Genomic DNA, 21,664 nt, shown 5'->3' with positions numbered 1-21,664 from the left:
TCCATGCAGATGAGTTTATTCGAGACTTGGAGACATCCTTTGCATAGGTTCAAAGAGCTATTGAGACATCTCAAGCCAAGCAAAAGAAAGCAGCAGATAAGCATAGAAGGAAGATCACATTTGAAGAAGGGAATTGGGTTTTGTTAGATTTGAGAAAGCAAGACTCAGAAAGTCTAAAGCTAAGGAGCACAAGCACCCCAAGCTTGCTCCTAGATATTATGGACCTTTTCAGGTTACAGAGAAGATCAACGATGTATGCTATCGGTTGGATCTTCCAAATCATTGGAGGATACATAATGCCTTTCATGTTAGCTTATTGAAACCATATACGGGACTCCCCCCGAGGAGCCTGTATTGGAGGATCCACCAAAGGTGGAAGAGCAAGAAGAGATCTTGCAACTGGAACAGATTGTATTCCATTCCGTGAGAAAAAGAGGAAAGACAGTGGTTAGAAAGTTCCTCTTGAAGTTTAAAAATTATTCACCTAAGGATGTGAAATGGATGCCAAAGGAATACTATCCATAGATTGTCACGTGCATCCCGCACTTGGATGCCACGTAGGCATATCTGTACAAAAGGTGCAGGACCTGGGATGGTGAACTGGTCCAATGTGAGCCCAGTTCGTAACGAGTCAACCAAGGATCCATCTCAGTGGTCCGAGGTCAGGTGTGCATTGTCCTGCACATGAGTCCAAGGTCAGGTGTGCACTGTCCTCCACATGAAACAGTGCCAGTCCGTGCTGTAAGTCTCCCTCTGGAATGATGTCAATGATTTTGTGTATCTGGTATGGTACCGAACGCCAGATCATTGTGTAGATAGTTAGGGTTTGCTTTTAGAACAAGGGGCCAGCCATAGGGCTACCCCAAGTCTTAGTGTGGGCATGGGGATGGTGTGAAACCACCCCCATGAGGGCTAGGAAGGCCCTGGCTGAACCCACCAGCCATGGAGGGGCTATAGGACAGCCCCACGGGCAGCCAGGGTAGCAGACTGGTTATCCAGCCCTAGGAGGGGTGTAGGGCAAGTATGGGGCAGCCCATACAGGCTGCCCAGTCCCCAAACAGCCTAGAAAAGGTGCCCAAACCTGGCTTAAAACAGGCGCCTGATGCCCAACCATCTAGGGAATGATGCGCAGATTTTTATGTGATTTTTCCAGCATTTAATGCTGATTATCAGTCGTGGGACAAATCAGGGCTGGCCGACTGGACTTAAGCTGGCCAACTGCCTTTGTGGAGTAGTATAAATAGAGGAGCCCACAATCCCATTGTTTCATCTCATTTTTCACCAAGAGCTCAAGCATACAAGGGCTAGACAAGCCAACAAGTTGCTAAGCAAAGGGGTGGAGGACTGCAGGTCAAGAGCAGAGTTTTCTCAGCCAAGAAAGGTCAAGATTTCTGTATTTTCTTTTCAGATTTACATCATTCTAATAAAGCAAATACACCATCTGTGGTCGGGGCCCTACAGAGGGTATTTGGGACCCAATATTGTGTCCTCTCCATCTCTCCCTCTCTCTCTCTCTATTTTCTGCACATCTTTATTCAGATTGTGCGTTAATTTCCGTCGCAAAAAGAGTGCTGATTTCTGAGCCTTGAAGTTACCGATCTTCTCCGAAGCTTCCGCATGTTACATAGATACTTCAAGTTTATGAAGAAGCAGTTAGTCCATATGTATTTAAAGTACAGACATAGATGTCTTACGAATAAGACAGACTCAAGAGGGAGGGATTGTACCTCTACCCTCTTCATTGTACATATTTTTATTGAAATGCAATTGATCATTATCTTGCTTATGTAATGGTTAATTGGACATGCTCTATCTTGGGTGGCAACGATGGCAAATAGCCCAAGGAGCAAGATTTGTATTTAGGTGGCAATGATGCTAGATGACTCATTGGACGACAACGATGCCAGATATTTTGAACATCATAGTCCGACAGTCACTGCGACCAGATAGCCCATATGACTGTATTGGACTTCACAGTCGAGCGGTCATTGCGACTAGATAGCCCGGATGACTGTATTGAATTTCATAGTTGGGCGTCAATGCAACCACATGGTCCAGATGACTATTGATGAACTCTCTGGTGGTCCTAGTGACCAGATGGCCTTGAGGATAGTCTGAGCGGTTTCCCTTGGGAGCCAGATAGCTCAACACCGGTTTCCGATGAGACCAAACAGGACAATCCACGAATAGGAGGCTCATTACTTGTGCATTGCATATACTGATGTATGTCTGAATTTCTTTGACTTTGTGTGTTGATTTTGATGTGAGGACAATGCTTGGATTTATGGCATGTGATAGATAGTCCACTGGGCTCCAGACTACCTGGTCTCAATACCTAGAATACCCAGTAGACGCGAATTATGCATTCTTGTTTGTTGACTAGCTTCTGTCTAGTTTTTGTATAAGGTAAGTATGCATTAATTTTATCTAACACATGTTTCAAGCTCTAGAGAAGTACCATCAAGAACAAAGCTATTGGTAAAAAATAAGGGAGGCATACAGATGTTGCCAAATGAGCAGATGACACCATAGATATGGGGAAAGATCAAATGCACAAGCTCACCAGATGGGACTAGTTCTAGGAACATATGGATATACTTGGAACTTATGGAACACTTGTATTCCGCAATTGAGGACAACTACGATATAAGAGGGAGGGAATGTAACTATTTGGCCCTCCTAGCTTTTTTCACATGATGGAACACATGCTTAGATGAAAGCATGGGAACAGGGATCATGAACTTGGCACAAGGAAAAGCACCAGTTTTGGTCAAAAAGCAGGAAAAAGCAAAAAAGTGAAACCGAGTTGACCGCGAGTCAAGGACACCATTGGAAAAAGGAGATTGAGCCAGATCAAAAAGCTAAAAGCCGGCCACAAAGCAAGGCCCTAAAGCTAGAAAAGAAAAATTCAAGAACTGTGATAAAAGATGAGTAATATTTTTAATTATTATAAAAAGACAAAAGCAAAAAGCATTGCTTTTGGCCAAAAAAGCAAGGCCCTCTTCAAGTATAAAAGAGGCTTGAATCCCTCTTGTTGAGCATAAAGCGTGTGGAGACCTTCAAGAACAAGGAGATCACCATCATCATCATCTTCATCCTCAACACCCTCTCCTCCCGCCTATTTGTTGGCCATAGCCCATTGCCGCTGATCTGCACCCGTCACTGCTGATCTACACCCATCGCTGCGACCGCTGCCCATCTCATCCGGCTGCGCCACCATTGGTCAGCCACTCGCCGCCGACCTACGTTCATCTCCCCCGACTTCTCAGCCAGGCTGGGCCGCCGCTGCCTAACCAGTCTGCGCCGCTGCCTGCTTTGCTGGTGCAGTGACATCTGTGCTGCCCATCTCAGCCGTCTGCACTATCTACTCCGCCAGCACCACCGGCAGCTTCAATCAGCAGCGCTGCCAACGCTGCCCACGCCAAACTTTGACAGCTAGCTTGGCTGCTGCCCTTATATCAGCCATTTGATACAAGTGCCCCGCGGTCTTGGTGTTCACTCTTCCAAGGGGCTTTTCTTCGAGGTCTTTGTTTTTTTTTACTTCAGCTTGGGCATTGATTTTATTACTCGACATCATCTAGACTCGGGATTTGATTCGAATACTGGGTACTGGTACTGCCCGGTGAGAGATTCTTGTGGGTCATCCCTGTGGTGTGCCCGCCATCAGAGATCTTGCGCCTCGACATTGACTCCGTCGTCCAACCTAGATTTCTAGGTCGACATATTTGTTTGATTTTGTATTCATTGATTGTATTGGTCCAGGATTTTCTTCGAGGTCTTTGTTTTTTTTACTTCAGCTTGGGCATTGATTTTATACCCGACATCATCTAGACTCGGGATTTGATTCGAATACTGGGTGCTTGTACTGCCCGGTGAGAGATTCTTGTGGGTCATCCCTGTGGTGTGCCCGCCATCAGAAATTTTGCGCCTCGACATTGACTCCGTCGTCCAACCTAGATTTCTACATCGACATATTTGTTTGATTTTGTATTCATTGATTGTATTGGTCTTGGCTTGAAAAGCCCGTGGATTGTTCCTAAATAAATTCCTGAAAGGGTGCAAGGCCTGTTCCCCGTTCAGTGTGTGCAAAGCTCCCCAAACCTTTCTCTCTCTCCCTCTCTCTATCTTTATCTCTTGGATACATGGTTGAATCTGTCACGACATGTCCCGCTAAGCTTACGCAGTGTTTGGAGCAGCACTCCTTATTGTTGATGCACTTTTTGAGACAATGGCATATCCAAACTGCATCTACACTCTAAACGGACACCGGCTCCACGGCTTGCTTTGGAGTTGTCTAGATGACTATCAAACGAAGGAAATGATAGGGTATGATACAACACGGTTACACCATGGTTCCTCTCACATGGGCTCCAGATGGACCGTCTTTTCATTGCAGTCTTGATGCACCACTACGACCCCTCACTAGGCAGGATTTAACCAGCTCATTCTTTCTGATATCCTCCATTTATAGACCCACATTACAGGCTGGTCCCACCACAGCTTCCCACAAAACTGTGGTTCTTCTGGGATCATTCTTTGCGAATCATCAATGATGGCTTCATCCATAAGCCCGACTATTTTTACAAACCACATGCCACATGCCATACCAATAGTGATTAGATAGATCCGAGCCTCATCCAATTGCCTGTCCATAGAGACGAGGGGAGCAAAGCATTGCAAGGGAGGACAGGATCTGTAGACATCACTCCCACTCTAGAGGTCAAGACGGGCCCATTCTATTATGAGATACCAAGGAGGTTTCACCGTCTCTTAAGAGATGGTTTTGGTCCATTGTCTCCAGTCATTGACTTCCTGGATCAACGCCACCTGGGGCTATATCTAATGGAGCTACGCTGCCATTTAGACCACTTATACAGAGAGGCCTGGAGTCAGGCCCCCGATTCTTCTTCACAACCACCCAAAACAAGTTACTTTTCTCCACTCAGGATGGAGGCACTCAGCGATAGTAACGAGGGGCCCAAACTCACACTGACATAACTTCACCAAGCAGACGAGGCAGTGCACATTGGTAGTACCAACATAGTTGCATGCAACGGAAACAGCAACAGAAATGGATGCTGTTTCTGCAATGGAAACTGCTTGAAACTAGGAAACAGAAACAGTAAGGAAATGGCAAGTCTTTAACATTATATAGATGTAAGTAGAAATGATGAAAAAAAGATGAGAGAAATAGAGAAGAAACATGGGATAGTGATAACCTAATAGAGATAACAAGGAAAATTGGGGAAAAGCAAAACTTGCCATGGAAAAATCGTGGGAAAATTCTCAGGTGAGATCAGGAAACGGGGAACCGAAACAAACACAACTCCTCTTGAGAAATGGAGTTTCCACAACCTTTGGCTACGAAACCATCGTTTCCTGTTACAATGAGTAGAGATACCCTGACCACCACACCTCTCAGTCGCTACATTGGAGAGAGCACTCCAATAACAACGTGCCACACGCCCTAGGCCTACTAGGTCAAGTTGGACTTCCACACAGCAGCTCCAGATCCAGGAAATCCTCTAGAAACATAGGTGTGCACCACCACGGGTAGTGGTACGTAGTCACAGTTGTAAAGGATACACATTGACCTCCAGAGTGCCATACAAAGAACTTGCACCTATAAGATGCTAAGTTCCTCTTCCCTTTTTTTAGCTGGGCTAAATTTTTTCTCTCCCACATATTCCAGCCACTTAATGACATTGACTTTTGCATAGCCATCATGTTTCTTTTGCTAGTTTGTTTCACGTTTTTCCTCTATGATAAGTTACTTCATGCATATATTGTAGACCCTTCTGGTCTCATATAGACCCTTTGTTCTTTTGTAGACACTAATATGATTCACTTTGTGTCTCAGCAGCCCAGGTCAGGTTGACAAGAGGATACGCTGCATTGGCCCTCCTTGAGAGACAATGCTTTTTGGCACACTTCCAAGAACCGAGCACTAAGGGATGGCTATTTGACAGGTGATTCTAGCGGTGATGTACTAGCAGAGTTTGGAGCAAGACCCTTGGTGGTAGACACAATCTTCCAGCCAATGGTATCCACACATTGCGTCTACACCCTGGATATGCATAACCTCCCTAGGATTGCATTGGAGTCATCTCGGCAACTTGCTATGCAAGGGCACAACAAGGTGTGGTATGCCAATAGGTGGACAAAGAGAGATTATATGAAGTCAATAGACGATGCCCCGCACACTGATCACACTATATGTGGTACCCTATATTCATGATATGAGCCAGGAAGCTACTTTTTTGTACTCCGATGGTTATCTTGTCTCTTCACATGATCAATTAGCTAGTTGTTTCATTTTCTTTTTTCCATGATCTAGTTATCTCCTCATGGAGCTATTGTGACTCATCTTGGTCTCATAAACCCTTTGGGGCTTTTGTAGACATTTAATATAAATCTCTCTCTCTCTCTCTCACACACACACACACACACACACATCTGCCTATGTATTCCTAGAGCCAGGATAGATTGTTTTTGTGGTTGTACAAATAGACTCGGTTGGACTTAAGGAATAGTAAAAGTAGATGGAGAAGCACCACCGATGCCTTATGAAACAATGCCATGTACCTGATCTTTTCTGTGCACACATGTAGATTGTTTTTGCAGTTGTACGAATAGCTATGACCCGGTTGTTGAACTTAAGGAACAAAAGAAAAAGTACTGTAAAAACAGCAACAGCTGCAATGACAGATGATACTAGGATCACTGCCATGGTGCCACCACTGAACTTTTGACCTCTTTTAGCAACATCTACACTTAAAGGCTTCTCATGAGGCCATATCCCTGCTCCTGGTAACCCTCCTGGCATTGTGCCACTAGGATAAGGAGATGTAGAGGAAGGAAGCCCTGCATGAAAAGCAAAGATTGATCTCATATATTCCTCAAAAGGGACCTGATGTTTGAAGAGATTTCAAAACCAATACCTGGGTAGCGGACATAAACGGCCTTATAATTGCCAAAGTAGGACTCACTAATGAGCACTTGATGATTCCAAAACCTTTGAAATATCATAAATGCAGTTAAATTATCAAAAGCTTTTCCTAAGGGCACCAAATCAATCTCAGCAACTGACTTGCTTTGATCTTGATTATCTGCATTGGCTCCAACAACTCTGACCTGACTCTGCAGTAACAGTGTGCCATATGCTATCTCTTCAATGAGAACAGGAATTGCTGGGAATAGAGCATCCAATGTCACGTCTAGCTCCAATTCTATTTGCATGGGAAGAACACATCCACACGGTGAACCAAGGGGAGTTTGTGTATATGGAGCTGCACAAGGCACTCTTCTGCAATCTGCAAGTATAAAGAAGAGTAGTGAAGAGGTTGCAATTATATACAGTTATGATAGTAGAACATTTAGTACTGAAATCCAATTTGCACAAAACTTTTGCGAAACACCAAGCAAACCAAGCAACAGAAAAATACACATTTCGTTTGACTTATTGAGGGTACATGTTACTCATCCATGGCTGGCCACTCTAAGAGGGAGGGTACACGTTGAAGGGGGCAGGGAGGGAAGAGGAGAGCCACATTAGGGCCTGTTGCGCCATGTAATTTCATCATCACCTCCACAAAAAAAAAAATGTTTTGGGTGCAAAAAAAAACTTCCATTCATTCCTACATGGCCCTAGAACTACCCTACAGGCGCTCCTATCAGCTGCAGAGAGTTGTGTATAAGGTCTGTCCAGATGGCGTTGACAGACTCTCTAGGAGGGGTAGCTCTCTTCTTGATGGCCTGGACTCTCTTTTTTTTTTTCAGAAAGAGACTTCTATTAAGTATGAAAAAGACCTACAACAATCACAGCTATAAGCCGGAAAAATCACCCCAATATGTAAGGTGATTTCAACCACTAAGGACATCATGATGCCATGAAAGACCTGTGGAACTAGAGGAAAAGAAAATGCCATGGTCCCACTCCCGCATAAATATAACGCGCTTTGCCCTGCGCAGAACGAGAGGACCCCTAAATACGAGCCCAAGTAGCCATAAGAGTATGGATGATATCACCCCATATAGTACTAATGCACTGAGACCCAAAAATTTGGACACCCTCAATAGCCTCCATGCATCTAGCTCTCTAGATCTACCATGTTGTAATACTAGCAACAATCTCCCAACTGGTGTCAATCCTCTATCTAGGGAGGTGTATAATCAGAGTGAGGGACATCCTCCAATAAACCATGCTGGGCAATACCTCTACGAATGAAAATAGCAAAGTCTGTACCACTGCCCTCCTAAAAGAGCTGCAGACCGGACTAGGAGAGCCAAGCAACTACCCCCAAGTCACGTGCATGGCTTGGCCACTCAATTTGCCCATAAGTTGGGCTACAGAACCCCAAATCTGTTGTGCAGTGCTGCATCCCCATAAACAATGTTGTACAGTCTCAGAATCTGCCGCACACCTAGGGTAGGAAGGTGCTACACCGAAAACCGATCTCCACTGATTGGTAGGGAGACCACCATGTAAGAATAACCAAAAGAAATGAGAGATCTGGCTCCTTCTGTATGAGTGCCAAAGTCTATGCCAATATCTGCACTATATCATTGGAGAAATATCGTAGCTCTCCCAATGAGGCCTGAGAGTAGGGATCCTATGCATCTGTCGTAGCTCTCCCAAATCTGTTGTGCAATGCTGCATCCCCATAAACAATGTTGTACAGTCTCAGAATCTGCCGCACACCTAGGGCAGGAAGGTGCTACACCGAAAACCGATCTCCACTGTTTGGTAGGGAGAACACCATGTAAGAATAACCAAAAGAAATGAGAGATCTGGCTCCTTCTGTATGAGTGCCAAAGTCTATGCCAATATCTGCACTGTATCACTAGAGAAATATCGTAGCTCTCCCAATGAGGCCTGAGAGTAGGGATCCTATGCATCTGTCGAGCGAGGAGAAGCCTAGCATTCCGGACGGTGAAACCTAAAAAAGGAAGGGTTTTCAAAGGATTGAAGGCATCAATCCACTCCCACTCTCCTAGATCCCACTGAAGATATCTAATAGGACTCCCACTCTCTTCTTGATGGCCTCGACTCTCACGGCACCATGCCCACCAAACCTACCACCCTAAGAGGATATTGATCAGCTACCACCAAAGTCCCAAGGCATAATTCAGCCACAAGAAGTCAGAGGTGCTTATTTTGCCTCAATAACTGATCCACTGCCACCAGCTTGACTCCTTGCTTGGAGATTTACTTGGTACAAGCTTTGGAAGATGTAAGATTGCCCAAGAACAATTTTCTATGCATTCACATTTTATCTGCATGATGACTGAGAAATGATTTGTGCACGTGAAACTGTTTTCCAAGGTAGACATTTCCAATCTATTGCTGCATGTGAGTGTCCACAGGGCTTGGGGACACTTCAGAATCCCAAGTGCACATGTGCTTGATCCTGTTTGGGACTAAAGAGTTGTTTCACATGGGTTTTGTAGATGGTAAGTGTAAACTTGAAGCCTTTTTAATTAAATTGAGTTGTTTTTATGGCTAATATTATGGTATAATGTGCAGGCCATTAAAAACACAACGGACACTTCATAATCAGAGCATCCTTTTCATTACTGAGTGTGGAAATCATTCAAAGGTCCACCCAACTATGCAGGTTGGCAACCCACAAATCATGTGGGTTTTCAACCACTCGGCAAAAGATGCCAAGCAAAGGTTGTTACATGATGAGGGTTGATCGTAGTAATCACAGCTGTGTCTGGACTTTAAGAGAATGTGTATGCTAATCACCATGACATGCTCTCTTCTGTCATCTTTAGCAATCCCGGGTGCCCAATTGTCATGCAGCTGTAGTGGAAGCATGATTGGATCTAGTAACAAAATAGTGTGCATGTATCCCAAATCGATTCACGGCATGCTGTGAGTGTAGATCTAGAACAAACAGAATACAACCTCACTAGTTCCCAATGTGCCCCCACCCATTGCAATAACTCTGCTTTATTCATATGAACACAAATAGCTATAGCAGGGTTCCTCACTGCAATCAAAAAATGGAAGTTGCTAGGTTCTGCAAATGTTGGTTCTCTCCCTGCACATGCACCTGCACCTCTAACTAGAGTGATGCCTCAACATGGTACATCCCCTTTCAAGGCATGCAACACTTTAAAACTATGCAACTTCTGGTTCCATTTCACTTTGTGGCCATTTACTGCTCACATTAAAAATTATTTTCCTCCACCCATTCAGCCTTAGCCCAATATGCTCACCTGCATGCAAGGATGCATGTGACAACCCCCCTTGGAAAATCTTAAATCATGGAAAACCTTTGTGGGCCAACCCTTGCACACACAATTAGTAGTCGCTGATAGTAATGATGTGATGGCCCCGATCAACTCATGGGTAGTACTTAATGGCAGTCTCTCTTCTTATTTCTGCATCACGATCTCCAAAGGGACTGCCTTGCAGAACTTTTGCTAGGATAGAGACCTTAGAGTTAACTTGTTAAGACCAAGGTTACATCTTCCACGCTAGCCTAGGTTACTTGTACAGAGAATCGTTTACATTCAATGGACAGCTAGCGGATATCATGCATGCATACCCATACTTCAAACTTGTTTTCTCATGTCTGACATCTGCGCTTTATCAATATTGCCACAATATTGGAGGTTCACACGCCACAACCATTTAGGATCTGTATAGGGCAGTTCTGTGTTCATCACAGATGTTGAAGGTAGAAATCTGCTGAGAGATGGATGTCACGAATGAATGCACGAAGTGTAAGCCCAACGGAGCGTGCAGTGACAGATTCAACTACGTGTCCAAGAGATAAGAATAGAGAGAGAAGGGGGGAGAGAGAAAGGTATAGGGGTTTTACACAGTACACCACACTGAGTGGGGAACAGGCCCCACCCCCTTTTTAGGAATTTATTTCAGGAACAATCCACAGGCTTTCCCAAGCCAGGACCAATACAACAAATGAATACGATATCAAACAAGTATGTCGATGACAAGATCGGGCCGATGTCGACGTCGAGGCAGAAGATCTCTGATACCTGAGCTCAGCACTAGGAAGACCCACAAGAGTCTTACACCGGGCTAGTACCAATATCCAATGTCTGAATCAAATTTGAAGCTCCCAAATACCCACAAGGGTCTCTACACCCAATCTAGACAAAGAAAATCCCAAGAGGCACACACCAAGATGGTGGCGGACGGCGACGGAGCTTTGAAGGCGGCAGCGCTCTGAGGTGGAACAGGCGCGGCGTTGCTGGAGGCGCAAGCGACGGTTCTCTTGACGGCAGCATTGAAGGCTTTGTACATGGGCGGCAGGCAGTGCTACTAGCTGGCATTGGCGTCAATTGGAGGCAACAAGAGAAGCGGCTACACGTGGCACAGTGGCGGCGCAACCAGGCAAAACATGGCGCTGCAAGGGCAGCAAGCAGCAGATATGGCAGAGCAGGGCGTTGCTGGGTGGAGGAACGGCGGACATGGGCATTGCAAGGAGGAGCAACGGCGGAGATGGAGGAGCAGAGCGCTACTGGGAGGTGGAAGGAAAGATGATGATGATGATGAATCTCCAAGGTGGCTCTTCTCAAAATCTCCATGAGTTCTTCTCTAAATCTTCAAGAGGGTACAAGCTTCTTATATACTTGAAGAGGGGTCCCTGCTTTTTGTCTTGCCTTGCTTTTGCTTTGCTTTTTGCTTTTCTCTTTTAAATATTTTAATAATAGTCAAAAATAGCCAATGTTCTTGATTTGTGCTTTTGTAGCTTTAGGGCCTTGCTTTTTGGCCCTAGAGCTGCCTTTTGGAAAAGCGGCTTTTAGCTTTTTGATCCAGTTCCATGTCCTCTTTCCAATGGTGCCCTCAGCCCTTGGTCAACACAGTTTGACTTTTTGCCAAGACTGGTGCTTTTTCCCATGCCAGCGTTAGGAACCCTGTTCCCATGTATCCATCAACCTGTCCATGTGTCCGAGCATGAGTTCCATCATGTGAAAAAAGCTCGGAGGGCCAAATAGTTACAAGAAGCTCTCAATATGTACACAAAAGGAGGTGGAGATAGAAGAACATGCTAAACTCTGTCGTTCATGAGGGAATGGGCCCAAACAAGACAAAGAAAATGTGGAAGCTTGCACAAGTCCTAGATTGAGATAATAGTGGAAGAAATTATTGCAAACACTTGATAGAACAAGAATCGCAAAGAAATGCAATAAAAAATTTGCATTAAAAATGATCTCTGTACCGTCTTATGTTGTTCAGAGTTTTTCCTTTCCTTGTTCATTTGTCCTTGCTCTACTTTCATGCCCTTTCCAAGGGATGGATTAGAGGGAACAAACAGGGGTCTTCCAAGTGCTTTCGCAAACGTGCTTTCGATCTCCGACATTAGAGCAGACGTACTACCGTAGAAGAAAGACCTCTTTGCTTACTTCTGAGGTTCCATCATCCAACACGGATATTGGCAAGATAGGAGAACAGAAAGGCAAAGCAAAGATGTTGAATAAGTTTCAACCCCACTTAGAGGAAATGGTCCAGGAGAGTCAAGAAGATAGATGGCATGAGATCTTCAACAGGGGAAGTGTAAAAAACAGAACCGTTTCAGCCCCCCCTATCTATGTGAGGAATGCATTTGAAATCCTTGGTCAGGAGGAGTCTGATATGCAGGACATGCCCTCAAATCTTGATGTTCAGATGTCAGGAAAAGTACTTCATAGCACGGAGGTCCTGAGAGATTCTGAAGAGGGAGATGAGAGAGTATTGCACTCTCAACCACAATAAAGTGTATGGGACTATCAAGATGCTCTTGGAATGTTAAAGGATTGAATGCTAGACATAAGCGGGACGCATTTTGGGATCACATAAATGAATGGGGGCTGGATGCTTGTATGTTGCAGGAGCATAAACTCTATGGTAAGAAAGCTAAGAGGAAGCAGAGATTCAAGAGAATGAAGATTTTTTACGGGGGGTTGGAGTATGGTTACAGTGGGGTGATGACAATAGTACATAACTCATGGAACCCCACAATGATAGCTAATCATCCCTCGGGCAGAATCTTGGTTATTGAAGTGTCCAAGGGAGATGAACAATTCTGGCTAATTAATGTGTACGAAGCACACTCATCTAAAGAAAGAAAGGAGATGTGGGAATGGATTTGTGGTCTTGACAATCAGAAACCATGGATCATGGCTGGGGACTTTGACATGGTGGTTAGATAGAGGGATAGGTTAGGGTCTAACAATGTAGTTATGGGATCGGAGAAAACCAAATGGGAAGAGCTTACTATGCAAAAGAGGCTGGTGGATGCCTGGGACCTTTGGGATTGGAGTTCTTCACCGGGTCATACATATTTCAGCTGGCAGTATATATCTAGCTCTTCCAGGATTAACAGAGTTTACTTCAACAAAGATGCAGAATGGATCCCTCACGCCTTTAAGGCATAAGTTGACCACGCAACCACCTCTTCTGATCACTTTCCCCTAAGGTGGGTTTGGGAGAGCAATAATTGCTGGGCTGAGGATAGATTGCCCTTTCGTAAGAGGAAACTCATTGTAAATAATTCTCTCATCAGGGAAGATGCCTTTGTGGATGGAACTAGAGTTGCAATTACAAGGTTGGAATTAAGGGTTTATCACGGTGCCCAGGCATGGGTTAAATTTGTGGGAGAGATGCAATGCTTAATCAGAAAAGTGGGAAAGGACATGGCAGCAATGAGGAGAAAAGAACAAAAGGCATTGCAGGAGGAATGGGATGCTTTGATTTTGATTAGACAGTCCAGACCCCTGTCATAAGCAGAGTTGAGAGATTTTATCAAATGTAAAAATATGTGGAAGGAGATAGAAAACAGGAGAGCTCAAAAAGGGAGACTATTGTCAAGAAAGCTGTACTTTGGTCAAGCTCAAACCCCTTCAAAATTCTTCTTCAAAGCTCTCAAAGAGAAGAGGGATAGAGAATACATCTCCAATGCTAGAGATAGCAATGGTAAAATGATCTCAAACCCCAAGGAATTGGCTGCGGCCTAGACCACATTCCTTGGGGATACTCAAGCCTGAAGGAGGATGAGTCCACGTGTCAAATCCCCACGGATCCCCTCGTGATCGATCTTGGTTCGAAACTCGAATCCTGCAAACAAACGAACAAACAAACAAGCAAGGGGGTGCAGGCCTGACTCACCTCCCAACCATGACAGCCGTGGGCGAGCCCACAGTCTTGGCTGTCCCCACCGAGCCATGAGCTGAGCTAACTAGGATGACGTACCAACCAATCTCCTCCTCGCGACGTCCCATACCACCACGAAGCTGCCCTCGCGGGCCTCGAGACTGCTGTCGGCCTCGGTTGCATAAAGCAGGTGCACGTCTGCACTAGATCCAGGCTCCAAGACCATAGAGCGCTCACAAACTCGCGAGACTCTCTATAATACAATAACTAACCTTGGCCACCCTTTTATAGGCTCTTGGCCGGTCATCGGACGTCCACACTTGGGCGCCCGCCCATTAGTATTTCCCTAACTCAGCTCATCAATCAGTCTCCCTAGTTCCAAGCTTCCCCAAGCCTCGAAAGTAGTCTTGCGTGCGTGTAGCACACGGTAGATACACACTGTGCACATGACATACTCCCCTTCCTCTAAGAGCTCACTCCTGAGCTCACTAAAAAGCCAGGGTAATCTCTCTGAAGAGTAGTCAATGTCTCCCATATAGCGTCCTCCTCAACGCGATCCTTCCACTTGATCTTGTATTCCGTGATAAGCGTATTACGCAATCTTCGTTCACGAAATCCAAGAATCTTTTCAGGTTCGTGCGGAACAAATGTCATGTCCTCGACATCTATAATTTCTTGAGGAGTAACTAACTGATCTGCTCCACCCAGTACTTCCTTAAGTCTAAGGACATGAAATACAGGATGAACTTTCACATGAGAAGGCAAATCCAATTCATATGCAACTGAACCAATCCGCCGTGTAATACGAAATGGTCCACAGTATCTAGGGGATAATTTCGGAGATCTACTTGTCCGTATAGTCTCGGAATCTTTCGGAACTCGCAAATACACCATCGTTCCTTCAGAGAACTCTCTCGGTGAACGATGTCTATTAGAATAAAACCTGTCTCAGTCTTGAGCACTTCTAATAGATTCCTTCGCAACTTGTAACATTTCCTACATATCTTGCAATAAATTACATGCTGCATCATGCTGAAGTCCTGAGAATCCTACTGTAACAGGTGATCTTGGTTGAAAACCATACATAAGCATGAAAGGACTAAACCCTGTACTCGTATGCTTAGTACTGTTATATGCAAATTCTAACATAGGAAGATAATCCTCCCATGAACTCTGTCTTTTGGATACATATGCCCGAAGCATATCCTCCAAAATCTGATTCACTCTTTCAGTCTGGCCATCACATTGAGGATGATCAGAGGAACTCAAATTCAAAGTTGTTTCCAACTTCTCAAAAAGAAGTTTTCAAAAATCACTCATAAACTTAGAGTCCCTATCACTGACTATGTCCCGCGGTAACCCGTACAGTCTAAACAATTACTCGATAAACTGCCGTGCTAATTGCGTAGCTGTAATAGTCTTTCGGATCGGTAAAAATCTAGCCATTTTTGTCAAGTGATCTACCACAACCCAAATAGAATCGTGGCCTTGATGTGTTCTTGGCAATCCAGTAATAAAATCCATGGAAATACTTTTCCATTTATTACCTGGGATTTGCAAAGGATGCAACAACCCAGCCTGTCTAAAGCGTTCAGCTTTATTTGCCTGACAAATCTGACACTTGAGAACATAATCTTCTACATACCCTTTCATCTTCGGCCAATAAAAAGTGTTTTTCACTAATGATAGTGTCCTATGTACCCCAGGGTGTCCAGCAGAAGGGGCGTTGTGACACTCCTTAAGAATCTTGGACCTAATGTCCGGGATCTGTGGTACACAAATTTTGTCATTTACGGAATAGCAAACCATTCCGAATCATCCACTGGCCTCCTGCAACCTGAATAGTAGACTACTCAGTCATCGAGTCTTGGTCAATCAATGAGCTCCCGTCTTGGATCTTCTGCCAAAATGGACCAAAATAACTATCAGTCCTGCAAAGCCCTCTCAATGACTGAAATGAGTCGGTAGAAATCTCGGTGAACGACAAAGAATTCACCTCTCTAATCCGACTAAGCGCATCTGCGATACTATTCATGGACCCTTTCCGATAACGGATCTCAAAATCAAAATCTTGCATTAACTCTGCCCAACGAGCTTTCCTTCCTCTCAAATCATCCGCATCACACACATACTTGATTGACTGATGATCAGTCAATACCAATCAATACCACAAACTTAAAGCCATATAAATAATGTCTCCAAACCTTAAGAGCATGAATCACAGCATAAAGCTCCTTCTCAAGGGTTGGCCAACGAGATTGAGTGTCGTCTAGCTTTTTACTTTCAAAAGTAACCGGTCTACCATCTTGAAATAAAGCAGTCCCGATAGCATAGTCACTGGCATCAGTTTCAAGAACATAAGGCCGACTAGGATCAGGCAATGCTAAGATAGGTGCTTCCTTGACTTTATCTTTCAAAAGTCTGAAGTCCAAATCGTTATTCCAAGTGATAGGCTGATTGGACTTACGTCCACGACCTTTCAATAAGTCGGTCATCGGTAGTGTGAGCTGAGAGTACTCCCGTAGAGATTTTCGAAGAAAAACAACAAAACTGAGAAAAGAACGAAGTTGTTTCACTGTTCACGGTATAGGCCAGTCCAGAACCTTCTGAACTCGGTCATAGTCAATGCTTAATCCATCTCTAGTGATCTTGTGTCCCAAGTAAATGACGTCGGTCATAAAGAACTCACATTTACTTAACTTAGCATATAGTCGATTCTGTTTCAAAATAGATAAGACAAGCGTGAGGTGTCTGACATGATCCTCAAGAGTACGACTATATATCAAAATATCATCCAGGAACACCACCACAAATTTTCCCAAATGTTCACGAAAAAGATCGTTCATCATTTGCTGGAAAGTGGCTGGAGCATTGGTTAACCCAAAAGGTAACACAGGTGCACCCCAAGGTGATTTACTTGGACGGATCTGGCCCATCCTCAAATAATCTTCGAGTTGTTTAGCCAACTCATCTTCCTCGGCTTGGCTCATCCTATAAGGTGGAATACTCACAGGATGAGCACCAGGGATCAAGTCAATACGATGATCTACTGCCTGTTCAGGTAGTAAACCCGATGGCAGTTCCTTAGGAAATACATCTTGAAATGAATCAAGTATCTTCTGTGATTCTTTGCTTTCAAACACACTTAATTCATTTACATCCAACGAAGGGAGAAGAAAGTGGAATCAATACACAATGGAAAGCGGTATACAAAGAAGAATTCATTATATTTCCAAAATCAATTGTATTTACAAGAGGTCCCTGAGAGGGATGGATACAATCACCTAAAATACTATACTTGGTGTCTCTATGCTGAAAAGAAAAAATATGACTAGACCAATCTATCTGGACGTCAAGAGTCTTAAACCACTCAATCCCTAATAACAAGTCTACATTTTCCACATGCATAACATAGCATTCCAGAGTATCTTTGTAATCCTGAATCTCGATTCGAAGCATCTCCATCTTGCGATCCCAAACTTGCCTTCCCGCAAGTAGGCGTACCTCATAGGTATGGTCACTGAGTGTTGTATCAAGACTCAATTTCTGCACAAGTTTGTAGTTAACAAAGTTATGCGAATTGCCAGGGTCTAAAAGAATGTGAATTTTATGGCCATTCACTTCTCCATAAACTCGGAGAAGATCATGCAAGCCAAATACCTTAGAATTGAACAGACAATCAGAACAAGTACTAGGGCAAGAAAGTACAGTAATTAACGTACCTGTCAAAGACAACTGGTTAGCTGCCTTTGGCTTGGGTCTGGCGTTTGACTTAGTACCCTTTTGCTTCGGGCACTGTCAAATCCCCACGGATCCCCTCGTGATCGATCTTGGTTCGAAACTCAAATCCTGCAAACAAACGAACAAACAAACAAGCAAGGGGGTGCAGGCCTGACTCACCTCCCAACCATGACAACCGTGGGCGAGCCCACAGTCTTGGTTGTCCCCACCGAGCCACGAGCTGAGCTAACTAGAATGACGTACCGACCAATCTCCTTCTCGCGAAGTCCCATACCGCCACGAAGCTGTCCTCGCGGGCCTCAAGACTGCTGTCGGCCTCGGCTGCATAAAGCAGGTGCACGTCTGCACTAGATCCAAGCTCCAAGACCATAGAGCTCTCACAAACTCGCGACACTCTCTATAATACAATAACTAACCTTGGCCACCCTTTTATAGACTCTTGGCCGGTCATCGGGCGTCCACACTTGGGCGCCCGCCCGTCCATACTTGGGTGCCCGCCCGTTAGTATTTCCCTAACTCAGCTCGTCAATCAGCCTGCCTAGTTCCAAGCTTCCCCAAGCCTCGAAACTAGTCTTGCATGCGTGTAGCACACGGTAGATACACACTGTGCACATGACACCACGGAAAGATTCTTTGCTGAAAATTGGCTTCTGGACATTATCCCTCAGGCAATGGAGTTGGACCAAGCCAAATGGATTGAGAGGAACATCCAGGAAGATGAATGCGTGAATGCTTTGATGAAAGCAATGGGGAAGGATAAATCCCCTGGCTCAGATGGCCTTACTGTGGAGTTTTCCATCGAGTTTTGGTCATATCTCAAGGTTCCAATCACCTTCATTGTGAATAAGACCTTCAAGCATCAACAATTGGAGAGTAGTGTGAAGGAAGGGCTAATCAAACTGATTCCTAAACAGGTGGCCTGTGAATGTTTTTCACATTGGAAGCCAATCACCATGCTTACAGTCTTGTATAAAATCATAGCTAAAGTTGTGGCAATGAGAATGACTCCATTATTGCAAAAGGTGATTTTCCCCAGACAACATGGCTTTATTAAGGGGAGATCCATAATGGACAACATATATGCAGCCCTATTAGGGAAAGAGCTGGCAGAGAAGAAGAAGCAAAAATGCATCATGCTGCAACTCGACCTAGAGAAAGCATACAACAGAGTCCATTGGTCATTTCTTCATCTTTTGCAACAAAAAGTAGATTAGGTCAATCTTGCCTCTTCTTTGTGTATTTGCAGCACTAAGTGATTAGGTCTTTAGTGTTAATCACCTTTCTAATCAGTGTTTATTATGGCATATTCAATCATGCTTATGCTTCTGTACGCATGTAACAAGCATAGTTGGAAAGAAACTCGTGCCAAACGATTTGTTCCATTCCATACCATTTGTATTGTTTCTAACGTAAATAGAAACCTGGATTTTTTTAACCCGTCCCATCAAACTAGACATCCATCAACATAGTGAGTCCTTTTGGTGAAATCAACATCAACATAGAAATGTCACATAGTGTGCCTACTGGTGACACCAACCAGCAGACATGTATGTGCACCTTTCACGGCAGTTGACCTCACATCACTAGATTGCATTTGATACAGGTCATGATCTCTCACATTTTATTCCCAGCAAACCCTCTACCCCAGGCATCACATCATTCTAGCAGAGCTAACAGCCCACCCAATTGTCACTTACATGCATTTCAGCTTTTCACTTATGTGTGGACAGCAAGCCGATAGCAACAAAAAGCCCATGGCTAGCTTCGTTTTTTTTTCCCAACTAGCCTTAAGCCCAAGATCCTCCCATAGTTACCATTTTTCACCGCCCATAGGCACATTCTATCTGCCCGTAGGCGATGCCACCGAGGAAGAACCTTGCGGGGTTTTGAACCCCCAACACCTCCTCGTCCTAGGCAAACACCTTCACCACTTGGGCTGTCACCTCATTGGCTGACTAGCTTTGTTTTCATTCATGTATTTGGCTTCATAGGGAGTGAAGCTGTTGGAAAGATCTGAACATGGCCTTTCCATAAACACCATCACAAGAAATATTTCCCATTCCTCAACATATCCCACATTTTGCCCACTCAGTTATGATTTCCCCCAAATCTCATCACTATAACCCATTTCAAATTTTCCCTCTATTTTCCTCAACTTTTTCCTTGATTCCCGATGACCCCAAATGTTTCATACTGAATATATTTTCTTGGCCATTTCTGTGACCCTTTCTCAGGCTGTTTCCATTTTGCAAAAGAAGTGATTTGGCCAAGATTTAGTGAGGTTTGGTACCCCCCATGTGGCATTCACATGCTCACCCCAGCTCCACCCTGCCTAACATTCCATTTCACTTTCATCTTTTGTCATGATGGCTCAAGGGAATGCAATAGGCATCCACAGATTCGTTACACCTTGGTCCCATAGACCATTCTGGCCTTCCACAAACATTCATAGCGCTCTCTCTCTCTCTCTCTCTCTCTCTCTCTCACACACACACACGCGCGCGCACACACGCACACAAACCTGCACACATACAATAACATACAGACATAGCACACATACAATAACATAGACATACATCTACCATCAAGTGCTGCATTCAAATGTGCCTATATCAATGCTCTATACATTGTTTGACAAAACACGAAAACAAAATACATGCAATTGTTATGACAATATTTCGGCATCCAAGAATACAAAAGAAAAAAGCTAAAAAACTTTACCAAGGGAGTATGTTTGAGTCCATGTGATGAATAGCAGAAACACTAACAGCCTGCCTGCTGTGCTCCAGATGTGTTTCTGCCACATCATGGCAGTTTCTTCAACATAATCTGCCGTTTCACAAGATTGCAAGCGCATATAGTGGTGGCATAGGCAAGTCAAACAGGATGATAAAGCCTACTTCTCCCCTAGAGTACATCCCGCCCATTAAGCAATGATGAACCAGAAACTTTCTAATACATCTCCCCCAAAGCTTCTGGTGAGATTGCCATCTTCTACAGGATGTTGAGAAATCATGAATACATAAATGTGTTGAAACCTCTGATACGTAAGCCTCATAAGTACACCTTTGGAGAACTATGCTTTGTGAGCATCTGCCATACAGTGTGTTGAAGTGCTCTACAATTTGAATTTAACATTGCTGCTCTGGAGTTGAAGGGTGCCATGGCTACAATTAAGTGGACTTGCTTAGGTTTAAGTCTGCCTTTTACCAATGCATTGCAATGATGGGTCTGCAGAAAGCTGTAAAATTGAAGCAATATAGAGGCAATCTTGCTTTACAATGCTTGTTTGAGCCCTTCCAAAGCCATTGCAGCTTGCAACCAGCATTTTCTTTACAATGCCTGTGTTGGGCGACTTCGTTCTGATCTGATTCAGAGCAACGTACGATGGCATAAGGGCAGCAAGCTTCATCAAAAGCAGAGCTGCCCACGTTGCTTTTCCGCTGCAGATGCTGCCCCCTAGTGGGCATGGGGTACCTCAAAGTGGCCACGAGGTGATCCAATCTGATGAAAGAAAGCACGGCCATTGCAGCAAAGCGCAGCCCAAAAAGCAAAAGCTAAGCTTTCAGTGTAGCTATTGACCCAACAAAGAGCTTTGGCAGGGACCGAGTTGCACGGGGGAAGGGGGGGGCGCAGACAAAGCGATACATCACATCAAATCATCTTGGCTCACACAAGGACCCTTTTGGATTATCACCATGCATGCTTGCATAGACTTGCATACCATCACAAGTTATGATAGTTCATCACCCGTGACCATTACCTACGGAACTCCACAGCAAACAAACGCTTGTACCAAAAGTCCTACTTCCT

The 21,664-nt window shown here is 44.4% G+C and overlaps 1 protein-coding gene across 1 annotated transcript in view; it reads right to left on the bottom strand.

Moving 5' to 3' along the window:
• Positions 1–21,352, bottom strand: part of LOC147642249 (receptor-like serine/threonine-protein kinase ALE2) — a 57,457-nt gene extending 36,105 nt beyond the window's left edge. The window contains exons 1-3 of the mRNA XM_086804400.1: positions 20,573–21,352; positions 6,942–7,313; positions 6,586–6,864 (exon numbers count right to left, since the gene is read on the bottom strand). Coding sequence (XP_086660526.1) covers positions 6,586–6,864; positions 6,942–7,313; positions 20,573–20,708 — 787 coding nt within the window. The 5' untranslated portion in view covers positions 20,709–21,352. The remainder of the gene's footprint in view (positions 1–6,585; positions 6,865–6,941; positions 7,314–20,572) is intronic.
• Positions 21,353–21,664: the final 312 nt, after the last annotated feature.

Source organism: Cibotium barometz, chromosome 1, assembly GCF_041138505.1.
Source record: "Cibotium barometz isolate CiBa-2024 chromosome 1, ASM4113850v1, whole genome shotgun sequence".
NCBI lineage: Eukaryota > Viridiplantae > Streptophyta > Polypodiopsida > Cyatheales > Cibotiaceae > Cibotium > Cibotium barometz.
The sequence above is the reverse complement of the archived record's forward strand: the minus strand, read 5'-3'. Positions and strand labels throughout refer to the sequence as shown.